The sequence below is a fragment of the Aphelocoma coerulescens genome, assembly GCF_041296385.1.
Source record: "Aphelocoma coerulescens isolate FSJ_1873_10779 chromosome Z unlocalized genomic scaffold, UR_Acoe_1.0 ChrZ, whole genome shotgun sequence".
In the NCBI taxonomy this organism is placed as follows: Eukaryota; Metazoa; Chordata; class Aves; order Passeriformes; family Corvidae; genus Aphelocoma; species Aphelocoma coerulescens.
Genome location: NW_027184085.1, coordinates 44968406 through 44980000, shown reverse-complemented (window position 1 = coordinate 44980000; position 11595 = coordinate 44968406). Strand labels below are relative to the sequence as shown.

The 11595-nt window shown below is 46.6% G+C and overlaps 1 protein-coding gene across 1 annotated transcript; it reads right to left on the bottom strand.

Annotated features, from left to right (window-relative positions):
- Positions 1-414: 414 nt before the first annotated feature.
- CHRNB3 (cholinergic receptor nicotinic beta 3 subunit) lies at positions 415-10359 on the bottom strand. Its single transcript, XM_069001791.1, has 6 exons — positions 10284-10359; positions 10029-10180; positions 8929-8973; positions 4430-4539; positions 3323-4205; positions 415-2018 (listed from the first exon to the last, which is right to left on the bottom strand). The coding sequence occupies exons 3-6, from the start codon at positions 8953-8955 to the stop codon at positions 1884-1886; spliced, it is 1155 nt and encodes a 384-aa protein (XP_068857892.1). The 5' UTR covers positions 8956-8973; positions 10029-10180; positions 10284-10359; the 3' UTR covers positions 415-1883.
- Between the last annotated feature and the right edge of the window lie 1236 nt (positions 10360-11595).

Here is an 11595-nt window from a genome sequence, read left to right as displayed (position 1 = left end):
TCAGTGAATGTCCCCAGCCCTGAGTTGTTACTTTATCTTATCTTATCTTCATCAGCGAGCAGTGTCAGGCCTCAGGGCCCCATTCAGGGTGTGGGAGTCTTCTCTTCAGCTTTTGTAATACAGTTTTAAAAGTCCTTTAAGAAAATGTTTAAGTCATAAAATATAATATTTCAGTCTCTGACACTCCTACAATATAATAACCAGATCTGAACACTTCTTGCTCAAACTCACATACAGAGCTAAAAAGTAATGAGGACTTTCCAAGAACATGCCAACCCCTCTGTTGGAATATAATCTATTCAAACAGAGGCAAAACTTTTAAAATGAGCTACAATCTAGCCTTGTTGGCGACAAATCAACAGCATAGCCCAGTGTATGGACACCTCAGGAATCATTTACTAAATACATCTTTATTAATAATAATTGCACAAGTGAACAGAAGTTTCTGCATTGACACAACAAGATGGGATTGCATTAACTCATGGAGGTCTGGTGTGCATGCATAATCCAAGCACAAGAACACCTCTATGTATTTTTAACACTTTTAAACCACCATCCCTAGGGAGACAGTTTCAAGGCTAGCTAAAACTTTAACACATATTTAGATTGTCAAAAACTGGATCTCCAAACTCCTACCTAACCTTGAAAACATTTGCAAGTTCTGAATGGGATTTTCTAAAACCATGTTGGAAAACACTGTTCCAGCAAAAGTGGTGAGAGCTTCATTCCTGCATTCAGGAGTTTCACCTGGATGTTTTCAGTCACACCTCGCTTACTTAACACATTTAAGAGCTGTTTCTAATCATGCAAAAAGATCCCAAAGTAAAGGAATCAAAGGAATGAAATTCTGAATTGCCTGGGTAATATGGACAAGCCAACATCCAAAAATATATCTTCCTGGCGACCAGCCCACCCCATAGCTCTCAAGAAAAACCCCACTCCTGCAGCAACCACAAGTTTCATCTGCCAAAAGCTATGTTTGCAGCTTCCCTCCAGCTGAACACTTCAGGAATATCACTGTTGCCTTATGGAGCAGCATAGCCACCTTCCTCCGTGCAGTATGCTTAAGTGATCTTCCACTTGTGAGCAAGCAGGTGAAGGAATAATAGTTTCTAAATGTGGAGCAAGGGGGAAAATCCTCACTTCATCAGCCTTCTGGTACATTACAGAGCAGCAAGCAAAATTGCAAATAATACTGAAAGGTGGGCAATACCTCATACCTTCCTGATGGCTGAGGTGAGAGATCAAGTGTGAATGCCATAAAGGCTGGTAGCAGGTGGGCAGAGTGTTAAGTTCTGCCACTGTCGAGCTCATCCCGCAGCAAGGTTAGGCTAGAGAGTCAAGGTTTTGAGCATCCCATCCAAGAAGAATTTATACTTTTTCTGATGCATATGCCATGCAATTGCCAGTTCTGACACATGCATAAAGCAACTGCAGAGACTTAGTGGTTTTCACTTGGAAACACAGATAAACTGAGTAGAGATTTGTGTTCCTGCTGTAACTTTTTTTATAATGTAGCATTTTAACTGGCAGATCTGCCTTCTAAGTATAATCATTGTGCAAGAGCCTCTATTTCCAATTTTAACTAATAATCTTGGCTTTTATAGTAATACAACCAAGCTAACAAGAAAATAATTATAACCCCATTGCACACCTCCAGTTTACTTTAGGACTTGGCTGTATACCAAGCTCTTCTCTGATTTCAGCAGAATCTGTTACTGTTAGAGTTATATGAAGATTGAAAGCACTAATCAATGCCCACTGTTACCATCACCTTCCCTCTTTCTTGCTGCTGCTTCCCCTCTTGCACAGCAGAGACCAAGCTCGAAGGCACCACCATCCCTTGGCACTGTGCTTGTTTTATGTTACTGTAGGAGCATTTTCTACAGAGTGTTATTCAACCACATCCGTAATGCAGGGGTAAAGATGAGAACTGAACCTGTCACAGACACCACCAGAAATAACCACAGGAAGATCCGATCCAGGACTTGAGCTACAAATTTCCAGTCTTGTACAACCTGGAAAGGACAGAGGGAGGATAAACATAAACAGTAACAAGCCTGGTACTTTGTTGATACTGCTACATATATTTCAGCCCCCCAAATCTGGTTTTAAAATTAAAGTCTGTAGTATGCGGTAGCCTAAAACTGACAGGGATCACCTTTTCAGCACTCATAGCTGCAAATTGCTCAAGGCTCCAGAACAGTTCCATAGTTCTATGCACATGGTGATACAACTCCTTCAGCCTATGAAAAAGCTTTCAGTTAAGTGCATATATGAAAGTTTACTGACTTAGCTTTGAAGGTGGCTTTACAGTGAAATGGATTTCTTTTTACAGACCTGCATTTCCCTCCAAGTGCAAGGATGAGGCTCTGGCACAGCACTTGGACACAGGCATTGATTCCAGTACAAGGGCTTCGATTTACTTGTGTTTGCTTAAGTGACCTGTTGACTCAGATTGGGTACACTCAGGAGGGGAATTCTGAATTTTGAGTATTGGCACAACTACTACAACTACACACAAAAGTGTGTTTATTAAGGTGATTCAAGGGACCTTTTTATTACAGTTATTTCAGCTTCAAACAGGTTTCAGTCATGGACAGTATACACATACTACATGTTTGATTTACTGCTCTTCTTTGTGCTATAGTCCTCTCAGCACAGTTTGAACAAAGCCCTAGCTCTTGCTAGGAGCGTGCTAACAGAAGTTTTTCTCTTTCCAAATGCTGCCAGATGCATTGTTCTGCTGTCCTACCCTTGCATGAGATGCATTGTTTGCACACAGTAATTTGCCATTTTAAAAACCAGGAGGATCATTAAGAGGTGAAGGATAGTAGTTGGGAGCTAATCTGAACAGGTGTCAGTGAAAATCTAGAAGACCTCTACTCAAAACAGAGCAGCTACACAGTGCAGAGTATGTGCTGGGAGGCCAGGACTGACACCTGGCAAATGTCATAGAGCCTGCCTGTAAGTGTGAAAGTTACATTTTAAGAGCATAGTTTAGAGGCTTCCAGATTCATGTGTACCCCAAACTTACACAACAAGGTTATTAAAATAATCCCAAACCAGGAATTCCTCCAGGAGAGGCTGCTGGAGTCTCTTGCCTCTGTGAAGAGCAGGGACTCCCACAGCACAATACACTTCTCCTTAAAGCTATGTGTTGTCTCAGGAAGCATATTATTTATCAAGATCTGAGGAAGAATATGTCTCAGAGGAGAGCAGGAAGATGAAGCAAAGAGAAAAGCATGCAGAAAAGAGAAGAGCTTGGAGGCCATCACTGTCAAGGAAAGTGTGATTCCCTCCTTGCCCTCCCTCCACCTACCTGTCTGATGAAATGCTCCTTTTTAACGTGCCTGGAAATGTACCGAATGGAGTCAGCTGCCTTTTCCAGAAAGGCAATAACAACTTTCTCTCCATCTTTTGCTTGCTTGTATTTCTGCTTCCCCAGAAACTTTGATTTCGAGGTGGTTCCCTTTTCTTCAGTCTCTGAGAACGAATAGCGATCTACGTGGCCCTTCATGCAGAGCAGACGAGGCAACTTCTGGAGAAAGAGCCTTTTAACCCAAGGAGCCATGGGGTGGTAAGTTGCTGAGGATCGGTGGTGGACATTGATAACAAACACAGTCACGATGATAGAGAGGGTCACAAAAATCATGATGAAGAGCAGATATTCACCAATCAGAGGGATGACTTTGGAAGAAGAAGGGATTATTTCCTCAATCACTAAAAGGAAAACAGTGAGGGACACTAGAACTGATGTCGACAGTGAAAGCTTTTCTCCTTCATCTGAAGGTAGGTAAAACACCAGGACAGTTAGAAAAGACAATCCCAGGCAAGGGATTATTAAGAAAAGAGTGTAGAACAATGGAAGGCGTCTCAACACAAAGGAGTAAGTGACAAATGGGTAAGAGTACAGCCCATCTTTCCTGTTGCCTTTCATACCTTTGGCGTTTAAGATCTCCCACTCCCCATTATCAAAGAAGTCTTTTCTGTCTACATTTTCATCCACTAAAATCAAGTCCACCATATTGCCATCATATGTCCATGACCCAAACTTCATGGAGCAGTTCTGCCTGTCGAAGGGGAAGAAGGTCACATCCATTGTGCAGGAGCTCTTATAACTGGCCGGTGGTGTCCAGGTCACCACTCCATTGTACTTCACTATGGCTTTGGTCATCAGGGATCCCTCAAAACGTCCGTCAGCACTGGGAGTTGGATAGGAAGAAACAGTACCGAGTTCAGGACTATGTTTGCCCCAGTCCTACCCCCTCTCAGCTCTGCTTTCTGTCCCTCACCTGGAGCACACAGTGCACAACATTCACACTGCCTAAAGAAGCAGCCCTCTGACAGCACACACAAGCCTCACGGTAGCTGACATGCCTTGCCCAAGCTCTGGCCTAAGCCCAGAGCGAGGAGCCACTCTACTCACTTTTCAAACAAAACAATGTCGGGAAGCCACAGAGACTCAGAGGGGACCCGGATAGCGGTGATCCCACCATATTCATCTGGATTCCAGGAGAGCTTGTGGTCGATCCATTCCTATAACGAAACAGCAGAGTCCTCTGCCCACTCATATGCAGCAGCCTCTTTCCTCACCCCTGCCTGTGCCTCAGAAAAACTGCATGCACAGCGCAGCAGGCAGAGCCTGGTGTGAGGCTGCTCAGCTGCAGAGAGGATGCCACACAGGCACGGCTGGGAGATGTTAATCCCCACAAGCACTGCTCCTCCAGACACAGGTGAGACCCAAGAACCCATCCCTAGGCTGGCAACCTCAAGGCCAGCACTCCTGGAGAGCACTTGACTCTCACTTCACTCACCACCCTGCACAGCCCACCTGAGAGTAGTCTAGAAGGAAGGAGCCACTTCCCTTTAGTGCAGCAGCTTTCCCTTCCTCTGAGAACCAGCCCAAGCTGGTTTTGGCTGGCACTGACCCCATGGAAGAGCCAGGTGGTGTGGGTACTAGTACTCAAATGAGGAGAGGTGGCCTTAATTCACTTTTCAGTGGAGACCTGGCTTTTTTCAGTGAATGGAATACAACACCTCATATCTGCACACTGTCCTTGCAAAAAGTAAATTGCTCTTTCATCAGAAATACCTGCAGACTATTGCAGGAAAAATAATATGATGCTATTGTAAAGCATTCTGTTAGAAAAGCAGGGAGAGTCCTGTCCATTTTCATCATGCTGAAGTCTAGAATAATTTTTGTCTCCTTTTTTGGTTTTCCAGATAGGCAGATCATAACAAAGTGGCTCCAGCAACCTGGAGATTTCCACAGAAAAGCAATGGAAAACCAGCTCTCTGATCCCTATTCATTATTGATGAGGATTTTCATTTGTCCACAGAAATAGCAGCAACATGATGCAAGAGCTGTAGGCTGTGGTCAATACCAAGAAGTGGAAGATGAACCAGTTTCCATTAAGCTGCAGCACTAAGAGATCTCCAGGGATGTGGAAGTCTCAGCCTTCACTGGGCAGTTTCCTCCATGACTTAAGGATGAACCAAAAAAGCAATGTTCTCTATTAATTCTCCATATTGTTCCCCTCTTATTTCTTTGATTCCACATGCTTTTCACAGCTATACCTACAGACATTTGTTCTTGTTCGTGTATGGAAAGAGAAGAGGGGCCATTGCTGCTCATAACCTCAGCATCAGGGACAGAGAACACCACTTTTAGTGTTAGCATTTCTCTGAGGATGGGTATCTAACTTGTCTCCAGCAGCCTAGGCTAAGTGGTCACAGTCTCACATATGTCCTGGACACTTCCTGCAATAGGTACAACGGGGCTGGAAACGCACATCATGCAAGGGAATAGGCAGGGCTGAGCAGCAACCAACACAGTCAGCTTGTAGCTGCCACTAACACAAGAGCACCAAATACCCTGTGAGCCACCTGGAATAGAATCATCCCTCTGGAGTTGAATTGGAGCAGCCCCTTGGCCTGGGTTATTTGCTCCATCTGCAATACTACTCGCTTTCCCCCTGCCCTGCATTGATTTCTCTCCCAGGTAAAGTGCTCTTTTGTCTCTCCAAGGCAAATGGTTATGCCTTCCTACTAGAGCAGAATATAGGTTGTGTGCAGACTTTGAAGATGAGCAGTTTAAAACAGGAATTTCCCTGTGGGCTATGCCGACACACACTGTAGCAGCAGATGCATACGGCTCTTTCCTCTCTTCTCCCTTTTTTGCAAGCTGCTCCAGATGTTGCAATTGCTATGTCCAGTTGTGCCAAATTCCCATTTCTGTGCTGTCATTGAAGAGTTTAACCCACCACTAGTGGAAGAAAAATCTGGACCCGGATTCTTGACCCGTGCTGGTAGACCCCGTAGCTTGCCTGAATCCAGACACTTTCTCAGCAACCACTAAAGGCTCCTCTGAACCTTGTGTGTCAGCCTGCTTGTTTATCAGGGACCACCATCTTGGGCATCAGAATGTTAGAACAAAAAAAAAGAAAATGCTTGTGTTTAAGCTTTGCTTATTCAAGAAAAGTAAGACTCTTGCAGAGAAATTATGAAGGTGATCAGGAGCAATCAGCATGGATTCACTAAAAGTAAATCATGCTTGACCAACCTGATTGCCTTCCATGATGAAACAACTCCCTGGATGGAGAGGGGAGGGCAGTGGGTATTGTCTACCTTGCCTACAGCAAGGCTTTCGACACTGTCTCTCTCACAAGGTCCTCATAGGCAAAATCAGGACATTTGGACTGGATGAGTGGACAGTGAGGTGGATTGAGAACTGGCGGAATGGCAGATCCCAGAGAGTTGTAATCAGTGGACAGAGTCTGCTTGGAGGCCTGTCACTGGTGGTGTCTCACAAGGTTCCATACTGGGCCCAGTGCAGTTTAACTTATTTACCAGTGACATGGATGAAGGGCAGATGCCTTCTCACCAAGTTCAGTGATGACACAAACTTCAGAGGAGTGGCCAATATCCCAGAGGGCTGGGCAGCACTTCAGAAGGACTGGACAGGCTGGAGGGATGGGAAGAGAAGAAACTTCTGAAATTCAACAAAGGCAAATGCAGGGTCCTGCACCTGGGGAGGAACAACCCCAGGGACCAGCACAGGCTGGGGCTGACCTGCTGGAAAGCAGCTCTGGGGAGAAGGACCTGGGGGTCCTGGTGGACAACAAGCTGTCCATGAGCCAGCAGTGTGTCCTGGGGGCCAAGAAGGCCAATGGGATCCTGGGGCACATTAGGAATAGAATTGCCAGGAGGCTGAGTGAGCTGATCATGACCCTCTACTCAGCCCTGGTGAGGTACATCTGGAGTGCTGTGTCCAGGTCTGGGCTCCTCAGTACAAAGGAGCCACTGAGTTCCTGGAGCAGGTCCAGCAGAGGGTAGCAAAGATGATGAGGGGACTGGAGCATCTCTTAAAAGGAAAAGCTGAGGGAGCTGGGCCTACATGAATGCACAGCTCCCACAGCAGGACACCTGGGTCAGGCCACAGGTATTCAGTGCTCAGCCTGAGCTCCTGAGAGCACTTATATGTGTGAAAATCAGAGCCTGTGCCTCATTTTCTGCTCCCTTTGCATTACCTCAGGCCTTAATGTTCTCAGCCCAATCAGATGAAGAAGCAGTATTAGAAATGGTAACAACTCCTGGGAGCCCAGCTCTGGGAAATCACAGTCCTGAGTTTCCCTGAGGAGCTGCCATGGCTAAAATCTGAGGATTACCAAGGCTTCCAGAGAAATCAGTCTGTCTACAGTGCACAGGGCTTGGACCTGCAGGTGAAGCTGGGTGCTACAGCCTGCAAGGAGAGTGGGTGGGAATGGGAGAGGACAGATGAAGGCAGAAAGGTGACCTTTACAGAAGGGCTCTGCTGTCTGCCCAAGTGGATACTTGAAGTAAGGAAGCCAAGATGTGGCCTTGTGCACAAAAGGGGCTCTACAATTGCAGCTGAAGATGGGGAAAATGTAATACTGCAGATATTTCAGGGCAGGCTCCCAGCAGCTGTGTTTGGATCAGAGAGAAATTTCTCCAGCAAAAGGGGAAATTCCTGTCTTCCCCACAGTGAGGGGAAGTCTGAGCTTTTCCCTCTTCAAGGGAGAGACCATCTTTACACACAATATCCATATGGGTTTTAGGGGTCTTGCTCCAGCCAGAATCTCACACTGGAACACTACAGGACCCAGACTGAGACAAAAATTGACTCACATTTCTTGTCCACCAGCCCAGCGATCCCCAGGAACCTTTCTCCCTGGCAGGATCTCAAGTACGGTTTGTTTTTTATGTCCTCTGCCTGGGATTAGCTGACATCTTTACAGATACTCACAAGGCTGAGAGACTTAAAATAATTGTCACAAGGTCAATAAACTGGTGCAATGTAACCTAAACCAAAAACAGTGTTCTTCAGGAGTGAAGAAGAAGAAAGGAGACCTAACAGTTCAACTTGCACCTTTCCCGCATTTGTATAAATCACCATCAGTTCCAGAAGCAATTATGATAGAGAGATCTGATTCATTTGCTGCAGCTTTTAATGGGAAAAGGTCTGTGGTGTGGCCTTTTTTTTCTCTTTACATATGCTGAGGAATGAAGAAATCTATCTGAGGCACCACCCTTAGCTCAGGCAAGGGAGACAGTACTTGCGTGACCTCTAAGTTTGAGACAGGATAGTCCCTCAGGGCACATACAACATCCCAGGGATAGCCAAGTGCAGTACAGGGTGTGTCGCTTCCCTGAAATACAGCTGGGGTGAAGGTCAGGAGAAGAGGGTACCCTGTGTCATAAAGGCCTACTTGCCTGCCTTTCAGTCTCTTTATACATTTAAAGAAATGAGAAGAGTGAAGTAAAGACGTCAGGTTAGGTATCTTGGTGCTGGCCACTCAGCATCACAAAATGGGATGGATGGCACAGTGGACAGCAGACTGGGATGGCTACTCAGCTCAGAAGCTCCACATGGGGAAAAGTGTGGTCAGATGTGGTCTAATTTACCTGTTTCAGCCACACGTTGGTTGTCATCAGCTGATTCTTCTCATCCTAGGGTGACACAAGGTAGAGAGGATTGCAATACCAAAGCAGCCATTAGAAATAGAGCCTATGCCTGCTGAGTCCCACCCTGTGCCAATATGAGGAGATTCCTATGGTCCTGCTTCCCCATGGGCTTGGGCTCTTCAGTCACTATTGAGGGAAATGGACTGACTTTCTATGTGCTGTCCCTGCTATCACTGGGAGTCCCTGAGGCTGGAAAACTGAGGTCTGGCATTTCACAGGAGATCAAAGGAATCATATGCCAAAGAGCCAGGATGCAGCAGGGCTCAGCCAGCAAGTGGTATCAGGTCTCACATGGCTGTGGGCTCAGAGATTGGCTCATCTCCCTGCACTGCTCAACCTGGAGTGAGTTTCGGAAGACACAAGCTGAAACATTGTCCTAAATATGTAAATAAAGCATAAAATTAGAGTGTGCCTTCCACAGCACATGGGGACATTACCAGGGGCTGGGGGATGTAAGGAGCACACTGTTGCATGAGTACCTCTGGGCATTGTGCAAGTTCCACTGTGCATTGCAGTGGAAAGGGAAGGAAAAATTTCCACATGAGCAGAAACACAGGATTATCTATTTTGCCTCTAGAGTTTTATCTGAGTGACCAGCTGGCTTAAAACTTTAACTACCTTTGGCCTCAATACAAGCTTGCTTAGAGGGAATAATGTCCGATCAGCTCTTACCCTTCCTCGGTCCTCTCCTGTAGCTGTCTTGTCATTAAACTGCCACATAGATGTCAAGGACTGTCTGGCATGGGTTGTTTGATTAAAACCTTATGGAAATGAGGTGTCGTTCCCTGAGAACATCAGGGAAAAAAGAGCCTTCGGGTTTCCTTCAAAACAAATAAGTCCTAGAGTCCTTGCTGAGGGTGGAGAGGGGCAGAAGGTCATATCACCAGCACCATTTCACACTCAGTGTTTTGTTGCCCAACCATCACTCTGCATTTCTTGTGGCAGGAAGCAAAAGCTAATTACATTACCAGCCCTCCCAGGTGGAGGCACAACTGTCTATAAAAGAAGGGGTGTTTTACTGAGCCTAACACAACACTTACCACATCCACAAGCTGTGATATCTTTAACCCAAAAAGGACTTTGATGGTGTCATTGGAGTTTTCCACAGGGCGGACCCATTTCTGATAGCCTTCAAATAAGTGCTTGAGGAGCGCATCCTCATTTTCAGCAATTGAACTGAAGGCATTCACATCTGGAAGAGAGCAACACAGAGGGGAGACATTGCCATAAAGCATACATGGAAAATGCCATGACCTGAAGAAGAGAGGCAGAGCAATGATGTGAAGAAAACTCACCTCTGGCCAGGAATTCAGACGCACAGACTCTCAGCAGAACCAGGGCAAGGGAAAGGAAAGGCAAGATAGCCCAAGCCCAACTCACATACAAAAAAAAAAATCATCAGGTCAGAGCAGTGACGACTTTGTACTAGGTTCATGTTTTCTATGGCCTTTTTGCCAAAGCAAAAAGAGGCCACCTGGCAGCAGCAGGAGCTGGATGATGCAGTCAGAGCTAGATCTGCCAGGCAAGCACAGAGCCATCATGGTCTGTACCTGCAAGACTTGTGACTCCCACTATCGCTGACACCATGCTCCCCCTTCCCTTGCTACCATGAAGGGGGAAGGGCAGTTCAGACCCTCCACCCTTTCGCAAACTTGGTCCCACTCCATGTGATTTGAGGTTCTGATACAATCTCCATGTCTTCCCTTGTGCACACACACAGCACCCAAGGGTGAGAAGGATTTTACCTCTCTTCAGAGCCACCAAGAATGAAGAAGAATTGACCCCATATGGTAAGGATCACAGCCACATAGCAGTGTCAGCATTCAAAGGGGACCTCACAGGACACTGTCCAGGGCCCAGCTTGTGCTCTGCCAGCCCCAGGGTGAGCAGAACACCTGCGCCTGGATTGCCAAGCATTAGGTGCAAGAGGAGTCTGCAGGCAGAGGGTCATGGCCCAGGGATGGTGCCAGGACCTGACGGTGGGAGAGCCCTGGAGGGCACAGTCAATGTGCTCACACACCCGGTGCATCAATGACCAGAGCTAAGGCAGCCCCCAGCACATGGAGAGTGCCACATGGGGAGAAAGGGCATTCAAGCCCAGCAGCTCCTCCGGAGAGAAAACTGGAAGCAGAGGGTAGTGCTCTGCCCCTACACGGAGGAACGGATGTGACCACAGATCCCTGTCTCTGCCCATGTCCTCTTCCCCAGCAGCTGCTGCCCATCTCCTGGGCACGACAGGCTGTGCAGCCTCCTCCACTTTGTCAGGGTGTGTCTGAGGCTGTGGGCAGGGCTAGACCTGAAAACAAGCAACACAGCTGAATGACTGCCCAAAGCAAAAACCTGCTCTCAGAGATTTCCATGGGACAAAATCATTTTTTAATGCTGTCTGGATCCGCTCAGGACAGCACAAGGTCCCAGCAACACTGTAATTTCCCACTTCCAGCCACAGCAAGATACCGTTCCTCTTTGAGGAGCTATAAACTCTGAAACAGGTATTGCATCTGCAACCAAAGAAAGAGAAAGAGCACATTTCTCCCCCCTCACTACCCACAACCTCAGAGGTCCAACCCCCTGACATATAAGAGTCTTTGCAGAGACTCCATCTCC

Coding starts and splice junctions, on each gene's coding strand:
- CHRNB3 (XM_069001791.1), bottom strand. CDS start 8,955: ATGACAACCAACGTGTGGCTGAAACAG. Junction 4,540..8,928: donor CCAACGTGTGGCTGAAACAG/GTAAATTAGACC, acceptor GTTTCGTTATAG/GAATGGATCGACCACAAGCT. Junction 2,019..3,322: donor AGGAGCATTTCATCAGACAG/GTAGGTGGAGGG, acceptor TGTCCTTTCCAG/GTTGTACAAGACTGGAAATT.